General features: G+C 39.8%; 1 protein-coding gene across 4 annotated transcripts in view; it reads right to left on the reverse strand.

Annotated features, from left to right (window-relative positions):
- Window positions 1-23787, reverse strand: part of GRID1 (glutamate ionotropic receptor delta type subunit 1) — a 1339076-nt gene that overhangs the window by 66451 nt on the left and 1248838 nt on the right. For all 4 annotated transcript variants that reach the window (XM_056530786.1, XM_056530787.1, XM_056530788.1 and 1 more), the window contains exon 14: window positions 19669-19835. In XM_056530786.1, the coding sequence (XP_056386761.1) occupies window positions 19669-19835 (167 nt within the window). The remainder of the gene's footprint in view (window positions 1-19668; window positions 19836-23787) is intronic.

Raw genomic sequence — 23787 nt, forward strand, 5'->3', positions numbered from 1 at the left:
TCTGCAAAGTCTTGGTACAGAGGAGGCATGCCTGAAAATAATGGAAGAGAAGTAGGAGCTTCAATAGCTTCAATTGGTTCGAAAAATCCTGTCCCCAGCATGAGACTTCTTCAGAACGCCAATCGAGCACCGGGGTGAGATGTTGCAGCCATGGCAGATCGAGTAATACCTGAGAAGAACAGTGAGAAAGCACATAAAACTTGATCCACATAACACCCACTTGCATCTTAAGTGGTTCAGTGAGATATTTCACCATGGAATTTAGGCACGCCCCGTTGATTGTGGAGATGTGAAGAGGCTTGACGAGCTGAGTGACCGGGAGAAAATATTTATGAACCAGAGAGGAATCAATAAAATTCCCTGCGGAACCAGAGTCCACAAAAGCTAAAGCGAGGAATGAGGACCCAGAGGAGGTGAAGAGCTGGACCGGTATGTTCATGCGAGGAGAGGGAGTATTCACACCTAGAGACACCTCTCCCACATCCCCTAGGTGTGTGCATTTCCCAGACGCTGAGGCCAAAGAGGGCAGTTATTGCGAAAATGCTCCGGACTGGCAAAGTACAGGCACAGATTCTCTTCTCGTTGGCAAGACCTCTCTTGAGGGGTCAGGTGAGCATGATCCACCTGCATAGGCTCTTCGGCACAAGGCAGAGGCGACCGCTGGAGCACTGGAGGAACAAACAAGGAAAAGGATGAGAACGAGCAGGTTCACATTCCTGACGGAGTTCCACCTGCCTCTCGGCAAAACACACATTAATTCGAATAGCCAACAAAATCAGCTCACTCAAGGAAGATTGATGGTCCCGTGTAGCCAGGGCATCTTTTACTCTGCTGGATAGTCCCTTCTTGAAGGAGGCACACAAGGCTGCATCATTCCAATGTAACTCAAAAGCAAGGGTACAGAATTGGACCGTGTAGTCGCCTACAGAGGAGTCCCCTTGTCAGAGATTCAGGAGCACGGATTCAGCCGAAGATACCCGTGCTGGTTCCTGGGAGACACTGCGGCATTCATAAAAGATGGCTTGCAGGTTGGATGTCACAGGATCTCCTTTGTCCCAGAGAGGAGTAGTGCAGGCCAGCGCCTTGCCTGAAAGATGGTTGACCACAAAACCCACTTTAGCACATTCAGAAGGAAACTGATCGACCATGAGTTCCACTTGCATGGCGCACTGGGTCACAAAACCGCTGCACAATTTAGGGTCCCCTTCAAACTTGGAAGGCAAAGACAAACAAAATTTGGGACCAAGGGCTGCCACAGAAGGTGCGGTAACTGAAGGAATCTCAGGAGTGGGTTGCTGCTGCCACTCCTGCTACTCTATGGTGAGAAGCTGTTCCATCATGGTTCATTTGACCTGTTGCGCTAACTGTTGCGATTGTTTAGCCACAACTGTGGAGAGATCTGCGACACTAGGCAGGGGCACATTGGTGGGGTCCATGGCCAGATCTTACTGTAAAGGTTGGAGGTTGGACCTGTGTGGATGATGGCGTGGGCCGTACCAGGGAGCGGAGTCTAAGGTGCTGCCTGTATTCACCAGTGCCCCCCGGAAAGCGGGATGGACTTGCTGCGGTAGGCGGCACCCAGGTCATTACCCGTGATATGACTAGTCCACACAGGCTGCCAAGGTGTAACATGGCGCAGGAAGGATGTCAGTGCTGGCGAGACTGTAGCAAGTTCAGGTCACGGAGCAAGAGGTCAGAAGTCAGGTGGCACCGGAGCAAGGTCAGGATACGTAGCAAAGGTCAGATACACAGCAAGACAATACACAAATGAACACTTTGTCTAAGGCAATGATGGCACAAAGATCTGGCAAGGCAATAGAGGAAGTGCTGACACTTATCATTTTACTAATTTGCAAGAACCAACTAAGGGCTTAGTTGCCCTTTAAATTTCTGAGAGCCGGCGTGCACCAGCAGACAGAGGAAGCAGGAGCGTGGCAAGATAAATTACGGGCCGGCGGACGCCTGCAACTGCATCCTGACATGCGGACAGCGATGCTAACGGCACAAAATAAAAATAAGCATATTTGGTAATGGCATAGTGATTGGCCAGGATACCAGCGCTTTGTGTTAGATCCCATCCCATGAAAAATTGAATAAAAAGCAATCATAAAAGTCTGATCAATTGCAAACTGGTACTAATAAAAATGGGGAATTACAGGGCACAAAAAGTAGGCCCCTCATACAGCTTTGTGGACAAAAAAGTAAAAAATGTATAGGGGTCAAAAAATGCTAATTTAACCTCTTAAGGACCCAGGGCATATGGATATGCCCTCACACCCTGGGCCTTAAGGACCCAGGGCGTATCCATACACCCTGGCATTTTCCGGTCCCTGCCATGCGCCGGGCAGAGATCGGAACCGGATGTCTGCTGAAATGCCCGGTAATTTTGCATGAACCCGGTTGTCACAGACAGCCAGGACCGTGCTGGAGTATAGGAGCGAGGTGGCAAGCCTGCCACCTCCTCCGATCCCCTGCGATTCTTCGGTTAGTTAACCGACTAATCGCGGGGGGGGGGGGGCGTTTACTTCCTCCCGCCCTGCCCGGCCCCTTGAAGTCCGGAGAGGACGGGAGGAAGACTGGAGGATGCGGCGGGGGACGGGGGAGTGCTGGGGCCCGGCCCCGGTACTTACCTCGTCCCTGAAGATCCAGATCCCGGCGATGAAGATGACGGCGGCGGCAGGTGAGTGGATCTTCAGCCGCGGTCGGGCCCTTTACAGCAATGCACGTCGCCGTAATGCGACATGCATTGCTGTAATGGGACCCTGTATACTACAACTCCCAGCATGCCCAGACAGCCCTTGGCGTCTGTACATGCTGGGAGTTGCAGTTTTGCAACATCTGGAGGTCCACAGTTTGGAGACCACTGTGCCCTTCCAGATGTTGCAAAACTACACATCCTCAGCATGCCCTTGCTGTCCAGGCATGCTGGGAGTTGTAGTTCTGTAACATCTGGCCCTTCAGATGTTGCAGAACTACAACTCCCAGCATGTCTGGACAGTTTTGGCATACTGGGAGTTGTAGTTTTGCAACATCTGGAAGGGCACAGATTGGGAACCACTGTATTAGTGGTCTGCAAACTGTAGTCCTCCAGGTGTTGCAAAACTACAACTCCAAGCATGCTGGGAGTTGCAGTTCGGCAACATCTGGCTCTAAAGATGTTGCCGAACTACTACTTCCAGCATGCCTGAGAATGTTTGGGAGTAGTGGTTTTGCAACAACTGGAGGCACACTGGTTGGGAAACATTGTCTGTTTCCTAACTCAGTGTTTCCCAACCCGTGTGCCTCCAGCTGTGGCAAAACTATAACTACCAGCATGCACTGATAGACTGTGCATGCTGGGAGTTGTAGTTTTGCAACAGCTGGAGGTCCCCCCCCTGTGAATGTACAGGGTACATTCACATGGGCAGGGGCTTACGGTGAGTATCAGGCTGCAAGTTTGCGATGCAGCAAATTTTGCGCGGCAGCTCAAACTCGCAGCGGGAAACTCGCTGTAACCCCCCGCCCATGTGACTGTACCCTAAAAACACTACACTACACTAACACAAAATAAAATAAAAAATAAAAACACTACATATGCACATACTCCTACACAGCCCCCCTCCCCTCCCCAATAAAAATGAAAAACGTCTGGTACGCCACTGTTTCCAAAATGGAGCCTCCAGCTGTTGCAAAACAACAACTCCCAGTATTGCTGGACAGCCGTTGACTGTCCAAGCATGCTGGGAGTTTTGCAAGAGCTGGAGGCACCCTGTTTGGGAATCACTGGCATAGAATACCCCTATGTCCACCCCTATGCAAATCCCTAATCCAGGCCTCAAATGTGCATGGCGCTCTCACTTTGGAGCCCTGTTGTATTTCAAGGCAACAGTTTAGGGCCACATATGGGGTTTTGCTGTACTCGGGAGAAATTGCCTAACAAATTTTGGGGGGCTTTTTCTCCTTTCACCCCTTATGAAAATGTGAAGTTGGGGTCTACACCAGCATGTTAGTGTAAAAAAATTAATTGTTTACACTAACATGCTGGTGTTGCCCTATACTCTTCATTTTGACAAGAGGTAAAAGGCAAAAAAGCCCCCCAAAATTTGTAATGCAATTTCTCCCGACTATGGAGATACCCCATATGTGGGCGCAAAGTGCTCTGGGGGTGCACAACAAGGCCCAGAAGGGAGAGTGCACCATGTACATTTGAGGTGATTTGCACAGTGGTGGCTGATTGTTACAGCGGTTTTGACAAACGCAAAAAAAAAAAAAAACACATGTGACCCCATTTCGGAAACTACACCCCTCACGGAATGTAATGAGGGGTGCAGTGAGAATTTACACCCCACTGGTGTCTGACAGATCTTTGGAACAGTGGGCTGTGCAAATTAAAAATTTCATACAGCCTACTGTTCCAAAGATCTGACAGACACCAGTGGGGGTAAATGCTCACTGTATTGATGTTATGTTCCTCAAGGGGTCTAGTTTCCAAAATGGTATACCATGTGGGGTTCTTTTGCTGTTCTGGCCCCATAGGGGCTTCCTAAATGCGACATGCCCCCCGAGCAAAATTTGCTCTCAAAAAGCCAAATATGACTCCTTCTCTTCTGAGCATTGTAGTTCGCCCGCAGTGCACTTCAGGTCAACTTATGGGATACCTCCATACTCAGAAGAGATGGGGTTTCCAATTTTGGGGGGTATTTTTTGCTATTAACCCTTGCAGAAATGTGAAAATTTTATTTTATTTTTTTACGTATGCAAAAGTCGTGAAACCCCTGTGGGGTATTAAGGCTCACTTAATTCCTTGTTACGTTCCCCAAGGGGTCTAGTTTCCAAAATGTTATGCCATGTGTTTTTTTTTTTTGCTCTCCTGGCACCATAGGGGCTTCCTAAATGCGACACGCCCCCGAGCAAAATTTGCTCTCAAAAAGCCAAATATGACTCCTTCTCTTCTGAGCATTGTAGTTCGCCCGTAGTGCACTACAGGCTAACTTATGGGGTACCTTCATACTCATAAGAGATGGGGTTACAAATTTTGGGGGTATGTTCTGCTATTAACCTTTGCAAAAATGTGAAATTTGGGGGGAAACATACATTTTTGTGAAATTTTATTTAATTTTTTTACATATGCAAAAGTCGTGAAACACATGTGGGGTATTAAGGCTCACTTAATTCCTTGTTACGTTCCTCAAGGGGTCTTGTTTCCAAAATGGTATGGCATGTTTTTTTTTTTTTTTCTGTTCTGGCACCATAGGGGCTTCCTAAATGCAACATGCCCCCCAAAAACCACACAGAAGAACGTACTCTCCAAAATCCCTTGTCGCTCCTTCGGTTCTGAGCCTTCTACTGCGCCCGCCGAACACTTTACATAGACATATGAGGTATGTGCTTACTCGAGAGAAATTGTGCTACAAATATAAGTATACATTTTCTCCTTTTACCCCTTGTAAAAATTCAAAAATTGGGTCTACAAGAACATGCAAGTGTAAAAAATGAAGATTGTGAATTTTCTCCTTCACTTTCCTGCTATTCCTGTGAAACACCTAAAGGGTTAAAAGGCTGACTGAATATCATTTTGAATACTTTGGGGGGTGCAGTTTTTATAATGGGGTCATTTGTGGGGTATTTCTAAGATAAAGACCCTTCAAATCCACTTCAAACCTGAACTGGTCCCTGAAAAATTGTGAGTTTGGAAATTTTGTGAAAAATTGGAAAATTGCCGCTGAACTTTGAAGCCCTCTGGTGTCTTCCAAAAGTAAAAACTCATCAATTTTATGATTCAAACATAAAGTAGACATATTGTATATGTGAAAAAAAAATATTTTGAATATCCATTTTCCTTACAAGCAGAGAGCTTCAAAGTTAGAAAAATGCAAAATTTTCTAATTTTTCATAAATTTTGGGATTTTTCACCAAGAAAGGATGCAAGTTACCAAAAAATTTTACCACTATGTTAAAGTAGAATATGTCATGAAAAAACATTCTCGGAATCAGAATGATAACTAAAAGCATTCCAGAGTTATTAATGTTTAAAGTGACAGATGTTCAAAAAATGGCCAGGTCCTAAGGTGTAAAATGGCTGGGTCCTTAAGAGGTTAAAGGGGTACTCCGGTGGAAATGTTTTTTTTATGAACTGGTGCCAGAAAGTTAAACAGGTTTGTAAATTACTTCTATTAAAAAATCTTAATCCTTTCAGTACTTTTTAGCAGCTGTTTGCTACAGAGGAAATCTTTATTTTTTTAAATTTCTTTTAGTGTTGTCCACAGTGCTCTCTGCTGACACCTGATGCCCGTATCAGAAACTGTCCAGAGCAGGAGAAAATCCCCATAGCAAACCTATGCTGCTCTGGACAGTTCCTGACACGAACAGATGTGTCAGCAGAGAGCATTGTGGACAACACAAAAAAGAAATTCAAAAAGTAAAGAATTTTCTCTGTAGCATACAGCTGCTAAAAAGTACCAAAAGGATTAAGATTTTTTAATAGAAGTAATTTACAAATCTGTTTAACTTTCTGGCACCAGTTCATTTATAAAAAAGAGTACCTCTTTAATGTATTATTTACTTATTTATTTTTGCTTCTTTCTTTGGAAATAGTAAAACATGATGGAAAGTATACAAATTGGGTATCATATAGCTCTATAGATGGAAAATGTAAAGAGTTATTTAATTCGACCGATTTACAAAATTTTCCGAAATTTTTTTTTTCCGGGTCGATTGCGGTGAATCGCTATTAAAAGCGGCTATTTCTGGTACCTTCAGTTACTGCATTACAGTACCTGCAGCTCTTAGCAGCAAATAGAGCCGACAGATCCCTGTGAAATTTATATCTGCTCATTAATAACAGAGTGAAGACATGATTTTTATTGCACAGAGATCGGGTTACACTGCCCATAAAAGTCTATTAAACAAGTCTATTACTACTCTAAATGCTGAGAGATGGACCCTGAGATTTCTGCAGATAAAACCTGCAGAAGATTACAGTAGTAGACAGGTGGATAAGATTTGACAAATCGTATCTACATGCTACAGAGATGTCAGCATAGAAAGCCAATTAGGCTGATGTTCAAATCCTCAGCTTACCATTTATGTTTTGTATTTTTATGTGAATTTTTACTGTAGATTTCATTTCAAGCGAACGGGTAAAATCTAACATATATCCACAGCAAAATCCAAAGCTATATCTGATTGCTATTGAAGATAATTTTGCTCTGAATTCACTATATATTTTATTTTTAAGAAATCTGCCTCAGGGCCTAGAAAGTGCACCATCATAAAATCTAAAACATAATTTTTCCTACCAGAGGCCGAGTAATGATAATGTTAAATGGGCACCATCATTTGCAAAAATATTTAACATAATATAGATAACTCTATATGTATAAATGTATATTTTTCATTCGTTAAAAAATCTGGTATATTTTGGGGTAAGAAAAAAAAAATGCTGTCTTGTCCCTGCAGCAATAGCCTGTGTGTCTCTGTGCAGAGACAGAATACAGGAAGTGTGGGAGGTACAAGCAGGGCTCTGAACCAGAATTCAGCAATGTATTTCACAATATGTAAAATAAGGAAGACTGTGCGTGTGTATCTGTGTGTGTATAATGAATATGTGTAGAGTTCCAGAAAATATGTTTATGACACATTGTCTGTAATTTTTTGCATTTTTCTATATAAAGAAGGCGGCATACATTACATTTCTTAGATCACTGGTCAATGCTTTTCCCCCTACAGGTAGAACGTAACTATGTTTTAAATAATTTCTATTGTCAGAGTTTCTACAATGAAAGATGCCGAACAGGACGGCTCTTGGTTTAGAAAAGACACCCTGCTGAATAAAAAAAGACACAAAAGGAGAGCTCCATAGTGTAATACCGCCAATTCATGCAAGACGCTCAATGTAAATTCACGCTTACCAAAGCTGGTTGTGCAAGGGCCAGCACAACATGGATAAAGGTATGTAATGATGGTCCACTGCTGCCGCTCCACAGATATGGCACAAAGAAAAACAATCACCTCCAAGGAAGGGTGGAACTCAGGCGCTGAAGGACCAGGCAAAACTCAGGACAGCAAAACATTTATTCCCAGTGGGCAGTATGCAACGCGTTTCGCGCATAAGCGCTTCATCAGGCATCCTGCACCTAAGTTCCACCCTTCCTTGGAGGTGATTGTTTTTCTTTTCACCCTGCTGAATAAGCAGCTTTATGAAGGCATTCTTTGATTTTATGTCAAAACTGTCAAGACTGACAAAATATTATACAATTCAATTATATGATTTTATTTTATTCAAGTTAGTACGTTGTATGGCTTCAGATGTTTCCCATCACTAATGTAAATTATCAGAAGAATAGATTATCTAAAACCTCTCATCAATTTTTTTTTCATTTATTTATTTATCTTTAAGGCTTATTTGGCTTTTACCCTCAAACATTTAACACTTTAACAAGAAGCAATAAAAAAGTCAATTTGTGGGCTGGTATACACTGGTTCTTTGGCATTTTGTTTATTTGGCAACTTTAATTAGAACTTAGCAAGATTAAACTTGCTCTAGAACACTCACCAAGCATTCACTTATTATATTTATGGATTATGGCAAATATTTAGCAAGTCACTTCCACTGCCATTATTGTCTGCCAATTTAATTTTTCAATTTATTTTAATTAAGTTACAAAATGAAATGCACTTTCACAATGCATAAAAGTAAAACCATAAAGTTTTCAGTTGTCTTTTGTAAGTCAAAACTGTTGGAACCAGAAAGTAAGGGGTTTCCGAACTTAAATCTTGTAAGTTATTAACTTAACACACACACACACACACACACACACACACACACACACACACACACACACATATATATATATATATATATATATATATATATATATATATATATATAGTACAGACCAAAAGTTTAGACACACCTTCTCATTCAAAGAGTTTCCTTTATTTTCATGACAATGAAAATAGTAGATTCACACTGAAGGCATCAAACCTATGAAACAACTGAAAATACGTCATATTCTTGGTGGAAAGTCTCCCTAAGTGCAGTCACAAAAACCATCAAGGGCTGCAAAAAAACTGGCTCACATGCGGACCGCCCCAGGAAAGGAAGACCAAGAGTCACCTCTGCTGCGGAGGATAAGTATATTGGAGTCACCAGCCTCAGAAATCACAGGTTAACAGCAGCTCAGATTAGAGACCAGGTCAATGCCACACAGAGTTCTAGCAGCAGACACATCTCTAGAACAACTGTTAAGAGGCGACTGTGTGAATCAGGCCTTTATGGTAGAATATCTGCTAGGAAACCACTGCTAAGGACAGGCAACCAGCAGAAGAGACTTGTTTGGGCTAAAGGAATGGACATTAGGCCAGTGGAAATCTGTGCTTTGGTCTGATGAGTCCAAATTTGAGATCTTTGGTTGCAACCACCGTGTCTTTGTGCAACGCAGAAAAGGTGAACCATCCTCTACATGCCTGGTTTCCATCATTAAGCATGGAGGAGGAGGTGTGATGGTGTGGGGGTGCTTTGCTGGTGACACTGTTGGGGATTTATTCAAAATTGAAGGCATACTGAACCAGCATGGCTACCACAGCATCTTGCAGCGGCATGCTATTCCATCTGGTTTGTGTTTAGTTGGACCATCACTTATCTTTCAACAGGACACTGACCCCAAACCCACCTCCAGGCTGTGTAAGGGCTATTTGACCAAGAAGGAGAGTGATGGGGTGCTGAGCCAGATGACCTGGCCTCCACCGTCACCAGACCTGAACCCAATGAAGGCAAAAGGGCCAACAAGTACTAAGCATCTCTGGGAACTCCTTCAAGACTGTTGGAAGACCATTTCAAGTGACTACCTCTTGAAGCTCATCAATAGAATGCCAAGAGTATGCAAAGCAGTAATCAAAGCAAAAGGTGGCTACTTTGAAGAACCTAGAATATGACATATTTTCAGTTGTTTCACACTTTTTTTTGTTATGTCTATAATTCCACATGTGTTAATTAATAGTTTTGATGGCTTCAGTGTGAATCTACAATTTTCATAGTCATGAAAATAAAGAAAACTCTTTGAATGAGAAGGTGTGTCCAAACTTTTGGTCTGTACTGTATATATATATATATATATATATATATATATATATATATATATATGTTTCTGATTTTCAAAGCTATAATATTTTGGCCTTTGTGCTTGCTAAAGGTCATTGTTCATTGCAGTAATTTAATCTATAACATTTCTGCTGTCACTGAATTTATTATAACAGTAAATTTGAAAGTAAAGTGATGATCATTTCATTCATGTGGCAACAGCAATTTTACATGTGGGTGGATTCAATAATATAGATTATTTTGTCACATTTTCTGAAAATTAGTTAATGTAGTATTGTAGATAATGCAGAAGCATATATCATTTTATTTGCATTTTAGTTATGACACATTATGCATCATTTATGGTTACTTTTTAAATTGGATATTTTTTAATAGCAGAAAAACTGCAGTATATACATAGGGTAAATAAGGCATTCAAGGTTTTTTTTTTTTTTTTTTTTGAAATAACAAAGAAACATCATTAACCAATATATCACAGTCATGGCCAGAAGGAAAAGAAAATAGAAAACATTTGTAGAGGCAATTTAGGAACTTTTGGATAGCTGTAAGATGGTTACCATAACAACAAGGTAACACAAATAAAAGAGAAATGGAAAGAAGACAGAGGGGTTCATCAATAAAAAGTCTAAGGGCCAAATAAGGTGAGTTAGAAATTGTCAATCAAACATCCAGCAGAAAGTTTTTAACCCCTTAAGGACCCAGCCAATTTTCACTGTAGGACACAGCCATTTTTTGCATATCTGACTACTGTCATTTTAAGCATTAATAACTCGGGGATGCTTTTAATCTTCATTCTGATTCTGAGATTGTTTTTTTCGTGACATATTCTACTTTATGTTAGTGGTAAAATTTTGCCAATACTTGCATCATTTCTTGGTGAAGAATTCCAAAATTTGATGAAAAAATTTAAAATTTTACTTTTTTTTTTTTTACTTTGAAGCTCTCTGTTAAAAGGAAAATGGATATTCCAAATAAATGATATATTGATTCACATATATCACATATTTCTACTTTATGTTGGCATCATAAAGTTGACATGTTTTGACTTTTGGAAGACATCAGAGGGCTTCAAAGTATAGCAGCAATTTTAAAAATTTTCACAAAATCTTCAAAATCTACATTTTTCAGGGACCCGTTCAGGTTTGAGGTGGATTTGAAGGGCCTTCTTATTAGAAATACCCGATAAATGACCCCATTAAAAAAATGCACCCCTCAAAGTATTCAAAATGGCATTCAAAAAGTATGTTAACCCTTTAGGTGTTTCACAGGAATAGCAGCAAATTGAAGGAGAAAATTCAAAATCTTCATTTTTTACACTCGCATGTTCTTGTAGACCCAGTTTTTGAATTTTTACAAGGGGTAAAAGGAGAGAAATCTTCCTAAAATTTGTAACCCAATTTCTCTCGAGTAAGGAAATACCTCATATGTGTATGTCAAGTGCTCTGTGGGTGCACTAGAGGGCTCAGGAGGGATGGATTTTGGAGACTGAAATGGTTTTTGAGGGGCATGCCACATTTAAAGGGGTACTCCGGTGAAAACCATTTTTCTTTTAAATCAACTGGTGGCAGAAAGTTAAACATATTTGTTAATTACTTCTATTAAAAAATCTGAATCCTTCCTGTACTCATTAGCTGCTGAATACTACAGAGGAAATTCTTTTCTTTTTGGAATGCTCTCTGATGACATCACTAGCACAGTTCTCTCTGTTGACGTTATTATAATAATGATAACACATTATTTATTGTTGCAAGGCAGCAGTGCTAACCACTGAGCCACCATGCTGCCCTTAGCATACATCTGCTATGCATGGTTGCCTAAATGGACAGAGATGTCAGCAGAGAGCACTGTGCTTGTGATGTCATCAGTGTTCCAAAAAGAAAGGAATTTCCTCTGTAGCATTCAGCAGCTAATAAGTACTGGAAGGATTAAGATTTTTTTAATAGAAGTAATTTACAAATATATTTAACTTTCTGCCAGCAGTTGATTTAAAAGAAAAAAAGGTTTTCACCGGAATGCCCCTTTAAGAAGCTCCTATGGTGCCAGAAACAAACAAAAAAAAAAAACATGGCATACTATTTTGGAAACTACACCCCTCCAGAAACATAGCAAGGTGTACAGTGAGCAGGTATAGTGAATGTGTAAATAATTTTTTTTCTTTTTTTACTAAAATGCTAGTTTTCCCCAAAATGTTACATTTTTACAAGGAGTAATAGGAGAAAATGCCCCCCAAATTTGTAACACCATCTCTTCTGAGTATGGAAATACCCCATGTGTGGACGTCAAGGGCTCTGCTGGCAAACTACAATGCTCCGAAGAGTAGGAGTCACTTTTGGAAAGCAAATTTTGCTCAGTTGGTTTTTGGGGGGCATGTCACATGTAACAAGGGGAACAGTGATCCTTAACACCTCACAGGTGTTTGACGACTTTTTGTTGGATGTGTAAATGAAAAAAAAAACAAGGTTTTACTAAAATGCAGGTTTTTCCCCAAATTTTACATTTGTAATAAGAGAAAATGACCCCCACAATTTGTAAACCCATTTGTTCTGAGTATGGAAATACGTCATGTGGGGACATCAAGTGCTCTGCGGGCACACTACAATGCTCAGAAGAGGAGGAGCACCATTAAGCTTTTGGAGAGATAATTTGTTTGGAATGGAAGTCAGGGGCCATGTGCGTTTACAAAGCCCACCGTGGTGCCAGAACAGTGGACCCACCCATATGTGACCCCATTTTGGAAACTACACCCCTCACAGAATGTAATAAGGGGTGCAGTGACTATTTACACCCCACTGGTGTTTGACAGATCTTTGGAACAGTGGGCTGTGCAAATGAAAAATATTTTTTTTTCATTTTCACGGACCACTGTTCCAAAAATCTGTCAGGCACCTGTGGGGCATAAATGCTCACTGTACCCCTTATTACATTACATGAGAGGTGTAGTTTCCAAAATGGGGTCACATGTGGGGGGGGGGGTCCATTGTTCTGGCACTATGGGGGCTTTGTAAACACACATGGCCTTCAATTCCGGACAAATTTTCTCTTCAAAAGCCCAATGGCGCTCCTTCTCTTCTGAGAATTGTAGTTAGCCCGCACAGCACTTTGCATCCACATATGGGGTATGTTCTTACTCAGAAGAAATGGGGTTGCAAATTTTGGGGGGCATTTTTTCCTATGTTCCCTTGTGAAAATGAAAAATGTAGGGTAACACCAGCATTTTAATGAAAACATTTTTTTTTTCATTTTCCCATCCAACTTTAATGAAAATTCTTCAAACACCTGAGGGGTCTTAAGGCTTGTATACCCCTTGTTACATTCCGTGAGGGGTGTAATTTCCAAAATGGGGTCACATGTGGGTTTTTATTTTTTTGCGTTTATGTCCGAACCGCTGTAAAATCAGCCACCCCTGTGCAAATCATCAATTTAGGCCTCCAATGTACATAGTGCGCTCTCACTCCTGAGCCTTGTTGTGCATCCGCAGAGCATTTTACGTCCACATATGGGGTATTTCTGTACTCAGGAGAAATTGAGTTACAAATTTTGGGGGTATTTTTTTCCTTTTACTGCTTGTGAAACAAAAAAGTATGGGGCAACACCAGCATGTTAGTGTAAATTTCTTTTATATTTTTTACACTAACCGGCTGGTGTAGACCCCAGCTTTTCATTTTCATAAGGTGTAAAAGGAGAAAAAGCCCCCAAATTGTGTAGTGCAATTTCTCCTGAGTACGGAAATACCCCATATATGGCCCTAAACTGTTGCCTTGAAATACGACAGGGCTCCGAAGTGAGCGAGCGCTATGCGCATTTGGGTACTAAATTAGGGATTGCATAGGAGTGGAAATAGGGGTATTCTACACCAGTGATTCCCAAACAGGGTGCCCCCAGTTGTTGCAAACTCCCAGCATGCCTGGACAGTCAGTGGCTGTCCGGAAAAGATGGGAGTTGTTGTTTTGCAACAGCTGGAGGCTACGTTTTGGAAACAATGCCGTACAATACGTTTTTCATTTTTATTGGGGGGGAGGGCAGTTTAAGGGGGTGTATATGTTGTGTTTTACCCTTTATTTTGTGTTAGTGTAGTGTTTTTAGGGTACATTCGCACTGGTGGGCTTATAGTGAGTTTCCCGCTAGGAGTTTGCACTGCGGCAAAAAATTTGACGCAGCTCAAACTTCAAGCAGGAAACTTACAGTAAACCCGCCCATGTGAATGTACTCTGTACATTCACATGGGGGGCAAACCTCCAGCTGTTTCAAAACTACAACTCCCAGCATGTACTGACAGACCATGCATGCTGGGAGTTGTACTTTTGCAACAGCTGGAGCCACACTGGTTGGAAAACCTTCAGTTAGGTTCTGTGACCTAACTCAGTATTTTCCAACCAGTGTAATTCAGATGTTGCAAAACTACAAATCCCAGCATGTACTGATCACCGAAGGGTATGCTGGGAGATGTAGTTATGCAACAGCTGGCGGTATACAACTACAACTCCCAGCATGCAGAGACAGCTGTTTGCTGTTTGGGCATGCTGGGATTTGCAGTTTTACAAGATCTAGATGGCCACAGTTTAGAGACCACTGCACAGTGATCTTGGCATGCTGGGAGTTGTAGTTTTGCAACATCTGGAGGGCTACAGTTTCGAGACAACTGTATAGTGGTCTCAAACTGCAGTCCTCCAGATGTTGCTAGGTAACTCATCACCATCCTCTGCTGCCACCGATCACCGCCCGCTGCTGCCGCCAATGGGTTGGTGGACTTCGGCATCGGTCTTCGTTGGTTTTCCCCTTCTGCCCGGCCTACTGTGGGTGGGCAGAATGGGGAAACCAAAAGTTAACCCCCCCACCCCCGATCTGCTATTGGTCTTCGCTTGTGAACGACTATTAGCAGGGATAGGAGGGGTGGCACCCCGGTCACCTCACTCCTATGCCTTCAGGGGGATCGTGGGTGTCTTGGACAACCCCGATCCCCCTTATTTTCCGGGTCACCGTGTCACCGGAGACCCATATGACCCGGAATCGCCCCAAATCACCGGTGTGAATTCATGCCGGTGTTCGCTGACATGGGGGGGGTGGCCTGATGGGCCCCCCTGGGCATTTGCGTGGGGTGCCTGCTGATCGTTATCAGCAGTCACCCCGGTCCGGTCCCTGACCGGCGTGCGGCAGGGACCAAAATTCCCACAGGTGTACAGTAAGGCCCTGGGTCCTTAAGTACCAGGGATTCAGGGCGTACCTGTACGCCCTTGGTCCATAACTGGTTAAAAGACTTATCAAGTTTTACGTAAAGTCTGATTGTAAGTGCATTAAAAAAAATTCCAAGTCTCTCAGACCTTAATGTTTTGGTGAGATATAGTTTCATTTTAAAATTCTATTTAAAATAGGTTGTACGGTGGCTTACCTAAATCATATCTATATGTGTGAAGATATAGGGTCTTTTCCTTAGGGAAAAAAAAACTTGCCACAGAGAAATCGGTACAAGTTGCTGCATGTGCTGCTACTTAGTGCACCTGGCAAATAAACTGTGACATTGGGTCCAGGCTCAACTCGTCACGAAGAAGAGAAGAGTATTTACATTTAGTTGCATATCTCCAGACCGGCTTTACAGATCTGGGTGAGTAATACATAGTTGAAAAGAGGGTCACCCAAACTATAAACATGTTTATTCAGATTAGCGGGGGTAATTATCCAGTCAGGGGTAATTATCCAGTCAAATTCCCTTTAAACATTTTCCATTTTGTAGTTATAGACTATACACAAGTAACCTATACATTTTCACTGAATGTTTCTTATTATACATTTTAGCAATGTTCTTTCCCATATCCCAACATAAAATATCAACAACAAAAAATCACATTAACTCACATTTTAAAGACATCAACTTCAGATAAAACTGAAATGAACATGTCATTATAAAAATGTAGCACAATCTATCAACATTATGCTATGGAGCAGAGGAAGCCGAGTAAAATGATTTATAATTTTTAGGAACTTATTAAGTAGAACTTGTATTATATTCTGGGTTAAGGAGTCCACTGGACGGTCATACTTACAGCGAGTAACAGCTTTCCCTAAATAAATAAATAGATAGATAGATAATTTGCTCAGCTCCTCCTATAACATGATGCTGGCAGAGCAGACTACATGCCTAAAGTGACAGATTGGCCATCATTTACTAAGCTTGTTTGGTTTTTACTAGTGTGAAAAGTAAGGGAAAATTTTCTGAACAGCTTTTTCTAGGTGGAATGTCTAAGCATTTTTTCATAGGGTTTTCTGTGAAATCAATAGTAAATAGGTAGGGTTGTGAAACTCCTTTGTGACAGTCCACACACCGTTTTCCGCCTTTTCACAAAGCAATGTCGGGTTTGTTGGATTTTCCTTGAGCAAACTGGTGTAGACACTTACTTGGAATTCCCAGACAAAACTAATCTGTTTTAGCTTAGTAAATCAGGGCCATTATATTTTAAGTCATCAGGAAATACATTCTAATCACAATGTGAATCTTGATGACTTTAAAATAAAAGATGCAGGAAAAAATTCCAGTTTCTCAAAGGTACATCTAAAAAGAAATTCACTTCTGCAGTAATGTCTAGTCATTAGAACATAGGAAAGTCCAGCTCACCTGCCTTGATTCGTGCACGGATCCTCACTCAAGCTCTATGTGTCAAACAATGAAGAAAACAACTAAATGATCCAGCACTAGGAATGTTCACAGCTTTATTCAATCCTCTTTAAAAAGACAGCATGGCAAGGTTTCACACTTCACAAAGTCTGACACACCTTGACGCGTTTCGAGCGCATGCGCTCGAAACGCGTCAAGATGTGTCAGACTTTGTGAAATGTGAAACCTTGCCATGCTGTCTTTTTAAAGAGGATTAAATAAAGCTGTGAACATTCCTAGTGCTGGATCATTTCATTGTTTTCTTCTAGTCATTAGAATACATTGAGCAACCTGATTTGCTGAATTTAAGATTTTCTTTTGTAATGCGAATAATCAGGTAAATGACTTGGACTTGCAATGTTAGCAGGAGTGTAAATCACCAAATCAGTACGTTAGCACAATGGTGCTTGAAAGCTTATGAACCATTTAAAGTTCTTCATATCTCAGCATAAATTTGATTTAAAACTATGTACAATTTTCTCACAAGACCTAAATGCAGAATGAGAACCAAATCAAACAAATCAGTCCCGCATTTATCTATTGAAGAAAATAATCACATATCTGTTATTAGCAAAAGTTTCCTTTAGGATAAGTAGATAATTTGAAGGTTAAATTAAAGTCCAGTGTTCTCAATCAATGGGATGACAATCAAGAGTGAGAGTGTGACCTGTTCTATTAAAGTCTTCACAACATGTGTGTTGTATCATGGCAGAAACAAAGGAGATTTCCGAGGACCTCAAAAGAAGAGTTGATGTTCATCAAGTTGGAACTTTCATAAAACCATCTCTAAAATATTTGGACCACAAATCCACATTGAGTTTGTATATAAATGGTAATATTTTAACATTTGAACATTATCAAAACCTGTGTAGAGAAAAAGTGGTACAGTTGCCCATAGCAACAAATCAGATATCTTCTTTCATTTTCAAAGATGCCTATGAAAAAAGCAATCTGATAGGTTGCTATGGGCAACTAAACCACTCTCCGTCTACACAGGTTTTGATAAAATGTCCCCATTATTACTATTCCCAGGAGAAGTCGACTAACAAAGGCATATAATAGTCTGCAAAGTCACAACGAAATAATAAAATAACACAAAATAAGCTGTGTATACATTTTACAACCATTCATATAGCTGTATAATGTATATAGGGAAGAGAGTGATACTTACTATGTTGTTGCTGGTCTGGGCATCTTTTTATGTAGCCCCGCCTCTAGTGAAGATATCACAAGGGGGCACAGCTACACAAGAAGAGGCCCAGACCAGTGACAACATTTTAAGTATCACTCTCTTCATTGTATTCATTATACAGCCATGTAGGTGGATGTACAATGTATACACCCCCTAAGGATTTAAATAGTGTTAATTAACTCCCTCCTTGCTGGGCTGAGCTGTACTTGCAGATGTTAGCTGAACCCTGGCAATGTTCGAAAGTTCGACGAGCAACAAACCCCCTGAAGTTTGGATAGAATCTGAGTCCACCATCAAAAGGATACTAAACAACAATAGTAGGCAAAGCCTCAGGTCAAAATTATGCAGAGATATAAAAGAAAAAAATTGAGGGGTTCACAATCTTTCATGCATCATTAGGGGAGATATTGAAAAACGACTGTAATTTCTGCTCCAGCCATATTAACCACACCTTTTTTTTTCCTCCTCACATTTTCAAAGGTCTCTTTTGCAACTTTGGAAACATGAAAATATGTGAGAATTCATTTCTGTGCCACCTTTGGTTTTTTTGTGCCAAAATTGCTGATTTTTGTGCCCAAAAAATTATTTTTTTGCCACCATCCTTAATTTTTTGGCGCCAAAAGTGCTGAGTTTGGTGCTGAAATTGGCAATTTTGGCACCAAATTTGGAATAATGGAAAATTCTGGTGGAAGCATAATTTTTTCAATAATAATTATTTGTTTTTTAATAATTGATTAAATAACACCTTCCCCCCCGCCCAAAAAAAAGGAACATTAACAAAAAAAACTACAACCGTTTATGTAATTTCTACACTAAAAAAAAGTTGGTGTGACATTTTTTTATGTAAAATGGACTCTTACCCCTTTGAAAATATCATGTAAAACATAAAATTTACATAGCCAGCCTACTTTTGCTAAACTGGTGTGACTAGTGCAAACCTTGGATCTTTCTCTCACTTTGAATTTGTGTCGGAAACTTTTTTGTGCCAACATTTTTGATGTGAAGAGTTTTAAATATGACCCCCAATGTATAAAACCTTGTATAAACATTAAAAAAGACTTGCATATAAAGAAAGGTAGTAACTAACTTGTTGAGTTTTCTAGGAGTAAAAATAAAGGATGCTTTAGGCCATGTTCACAAGTCCAGAGATCCCGAGGCAACCCAGGTGACAATGTCAGAGGTATCAAGCTGATGCACCCCACTCTCCATCTTGGCCCCATGGGCTCATATGGGCAAGGCACTGGACCCATGGACAAGCTTGCATAGAACTGACCAGGATTGAAGGATTTGTTTTATATATTTATGATCAGAAAACTCCATTAAATGTTCTAAGGCTGGCACATCAGTGCCTCAAAAGTGTGCTTTTTAGAAAAAAAAAACTTTAAGTGGGAAAAAGTAAAGAATGTATCAATAGAAAGTCTGATAGCTTTGGTTATTTTTTCAACAATGTTCAAAAGAAGTATCCCAAGGTAATATTAGAAAAGAAATATTAAAATTATTGCATAATAACAGTAAACTGAATATATTGTAATAGCTTCATTGACATATAATATTTAACAAATACATGTCCCACCCTCAGACCTTGTTTTGTATGTGACAACAGAGATTGATGCTATATTCCATTACTGGCTCTTTAGAATCTATGACCTTCACCTTTCACATTAGGATATAGCCTACAATGTGCGTGTGATGTCAGAAACAGGATACAAGAAGTTAACCCCAGAACAAATTGAAGTAGACTAATATTACCTCTGGGAGAAAATATCTCTATACGGGCTGCCATGTTGGAGAGCTATTCCATAGCCTTTGCTACTAATGCTGTTTCCAATGACAGTCACAGAACATTCATCATCTGTGAGGGCTGCGTACTCCACTACTGTCACATCCCATAAGAACGCATAGTTTCCTTTCTTTGCCTGGAAGTAAGGAATAATAGAAAGACAAAGAAAACATACACAACAAAGGTTAAGAATACATTATGTTTTAGAACAATTGGGAGACTAGAAAAATAAAATGACATAATGACATATAAAGCATGAAGAATTTCTAGGGAAAAGCAATTAGTCTAACAATAGCATTTTCTTTTTCTTTTCCACAAATGAGTGAATTTCATGTGTTTTGTTAAATGTATTTTTTAACTGCCACTAAATTGTTTTTCATATACAACTATGTTTTTCATATACAACTTTATGTAAAGGATGTTGTGTATTACTTTGCATGTTGTTTTTTGAGAGAAATCATGAGTATTATTTTTTCATATCTATGTGATAAATTATAAGTACAGAACAACAGATGGCTCAAGGATTAAGCACAAAAGTATGTGAATTTACAGGCCCTGGCTTTCTTTGCTGTACATTTGCATAAATAATGCATGGACATGAATCCATCACCGGTGGCATGAATTATGTGAATGTATAGGCTGATTTAGCAAACAAAGGAAGCTGTTCATAGCAATGAAAGAGAAAAAAAATATTGAATAAAAAGGCGTATTCTTTTTAACACAATTCTTATTACTTCATAAAGAATTTGCTGGGCAACTGACATTAAAAGAAAATTATGGCTAAACCACAAAACAAGTAGTTCCTATGAGGAAAAAAACTTATTAAAATTTGCATACACAAAAAGCTTTGTTCTTTCCTGCTTTAACAGAATTAATGACTTGTTTATTTTACAAACTCTTATTAAACACATAATATGAAGAGGAAAAGCTCACAATGACCTACACTACTGCCCTTTAAAGTTAAAATGCAAATACTAACATGTTTTTCTCCAAAGCGTGGGTGGGTATTATTTGTACAGTTTTCACAATTAATAAACATAATCTGAGAAAATTAATTTAAAGGTTTTGTCTTACAAAGCCAACAGTTGTTAAGCACAAAAAAAAAGAGAAAAAGAATAATAGAGTGTATTACTACTAATGTTATGAACAAACATACACAGATAAAGGGTACAACATATACAGTATTCCCAGCTAATAGATATATGGAAGGGAAAAAATCTATAGCCAGATAAATATATGAACTAATTAAAAAGCTATACTAAACTAAATCTCAGAAAGAAGTAGTAACCTATACACCAGACCTTCTGCCTATAGCAACAAAATACAGTTTAAAGACCAGTCTTAATGACTAACATATATGTCCAGAGCAGTAGGAGAGTCACTATGCGTACACTATGTGTGTTTCTCGTTAGCCTTCACTTCATCAGGGGTGATGATCAGAAAGAGCTTCTAGCTATTTATGTGTGCAGCTACCAATAAAAAAACATGGTGCCATTAAATTTAGTGGCGATACAAGGGATAAATTGAACAAACCTAACCAATGCTAAAAGTGCAGAGCTATATGCATCATAAAAATAAAAAAAATATGACAGTGGCTGATGTCATCAGTAGAGATGGGCGAACCGAAAACAAGAGTTCAGTCAGAACTTTGCTTAAAGCTTGGTTTGGCTCAAACTTTATTGGTTTGGCTAGAAATTTGGGCGGTTTGGTCCTGCAGAACCTGCTAAAGTAACATTAGCCAAATGGCAGAAAGGAGATGGAAGGATCACATGACCCCATGGAATTCCATAATGTACTGAAACAGCACTCCCAGACAGTAAGAAGACAGTATAAGGGGGTCGCCAAAGCAAATCTAAATAATATTAATAATATAAATAGTAGATGTTAGAAGAAAATCTTTTTGAGGGACACTAAGCAGTAAACGACACAGATAAGAGTAGGACCACACATATAAAATAGTTATAGTAAAACAGCACTGCATAGAGTGTTCTGCATTTGTTCTGTCACTGCAAACTCTGTTTTAACTGGTTTAACTCCTTAATGACGCACGACATAGATTTACTTCATGCGCCGGCTCCTGCGTCATATTGGGTCATATCGGGTCCCGGCCATCAACGGCCAGGACCCGAGGCTAATACCGGACATCATGGTGATGCCCGGTATTAACCCTTCAGACGCGGCAATCAAAGTTGACCATCGCGTCTGAAGTGAAACCGAAAGCATACCGGCAGCTCAGTCGGGCTGTTCGGGAATGCCGCAATAAAATTGCAGTGTCCCGAACAGCTTGCAGGACAGCAGGAGAACCCCTACCTGCCTCCTCGCTGTCCGATCACCGAATGACTGCTGAGATTCAGGCAGGAGCAGTCAAGTGCTGATTACACTGATCAATGCAATTCTATTGCATTGCAGTGAACAGTGTAAGAGATCAGTGTGTGCAATGTTATAGCCCCTATGGCCAAGTTTTTACTTGTTTTTTTGTCCTGCGTTTTTTGGTTTAAATAAAATGCAAGAAAAAACGCCTGAAAAAACGGCAGTGCAATTTCCTGCGTCTGGCGCTTTTTCTGGTGTTTTTAAATTTGTGTGGAAATTGCACCTTGAAATTTATATATTTTATAACAAAATTTTAATAAATTTTTAATAAAATGTGTGTTTCACTTTTTTTTCTAAATTTTTTCAAATTTTTTAGATAGTACTACTACCCTCAGAAACAGACTGTTCCATGATGGGAGTAGTAGTACCTGTACTAATAGACATATCGCCCCGGGTGTCAGTCGTGACACTAGATGCGATCGGCCATATTATAGAAGATAGAAGATAGCTCTATACAGCACTCTCATCTCTGCTCTGTACTCCGGCCAGTGATGTGAATAGAGCATCACTCATTCATATTTCTCTCAGAGAGCGGTGATTGACTGCAACCATCCGGCCAATCACCAAACATACACACACTACATTTTTATTATTGTCGGCTACATTTTTAGGTCCCTGCCCACACACATAAACTGATCCCTGTTTTAAAAATTTATAAAAATGTTGTTATAAAAAAAGAAACATTTCTTTTGGATACAAATTTTTCCTTCACTACTTTATCTTTTTTATTTTATTTTAAATGGTGCCCTACAAAATCTTATTAAAAAAGGTATTTCCATCCCTTTTTTGTCCCAAAAGAATAACAAACGTCAAAAAAATTAGGAAAACCCACATATCGTTTTTCTTGGCGTTTTTTCACTCCCATAGACTTCTATGGGAGAAAAACACCACAATTTTGACTAAAAAATAGCAGTGGCTCAACATGCTGCAATTTTGGAAAACCGCCAAGGAGCTGAAAAATGCCAAAAAAGAGTGAAAAAACGCCAAAAGGATTAAAAAAAACACCAAAGTGAAAAACGCCAAGTGGAATAACAATTTAGCGATTTCTCAATGATTTACAGCTAACCTCTGGCTGCAGCGTTTTTTGGCCGAAAAAACACCAAGCGGCAGAATTGGCGTTTTTTCTTGGAGTTTTTCCCCAAAAAAATAAAAAATACAAAAAGAAGTGGGGGGCTATAACATTGTCAAAGTGAAAAAAGTGTTAATAAATGTGATTTAACCCCTTCCCTAATAAAAGTCAGAATCACCCCTCTTTTCCCATAAAAAAAAAACACTATGTAAATAAAAATAAATATAACCATATGTGGTATCGCCACGTGTGTAAATGTCCAAACTATAGAAATAAATAATCAATTAAACCGCACGGTCAATGGCGTACACAAAAAAAAATTTGCATATATTTGGGCTATTTTTTATACCATTAAAAAATGAATAAAAAGCAATCAAAAAGTCTTATCAAAACTGTTCAGATCAATGAGCCCTTATACATCCCCACATGCGGAAAATTAATAAAAGTTATAGGGGTCAGAAGATGACATTTTTAAACGTATAAATTTTCCTGCATGTAGTTATGTTTTTTTTTCGAGATCAAACCTATATACCGTATATCCACGGGTATAAGCCGACCCGAATATAAGCCGAGGCCCCTAATTTCACCCCAAAATCCCAGGAAATGTTATTGACTCGAATATAAGCCTAGGGTGGGAAATACATCATCC

Source organism: Hyla sarda, chromosome 7 (assembly GCF_029499605.1).
Source record: "Hyla sarda isolate aHylSar1 chromosome 7, aHylSar1.hap1, whole genome shotgun sequence".
NCBI classification, from domain to species: Eukaryota; Metazoa; Chordata; class Amphibia; order Anura; family Hylidae; genus Hyla; species Hyla sarda.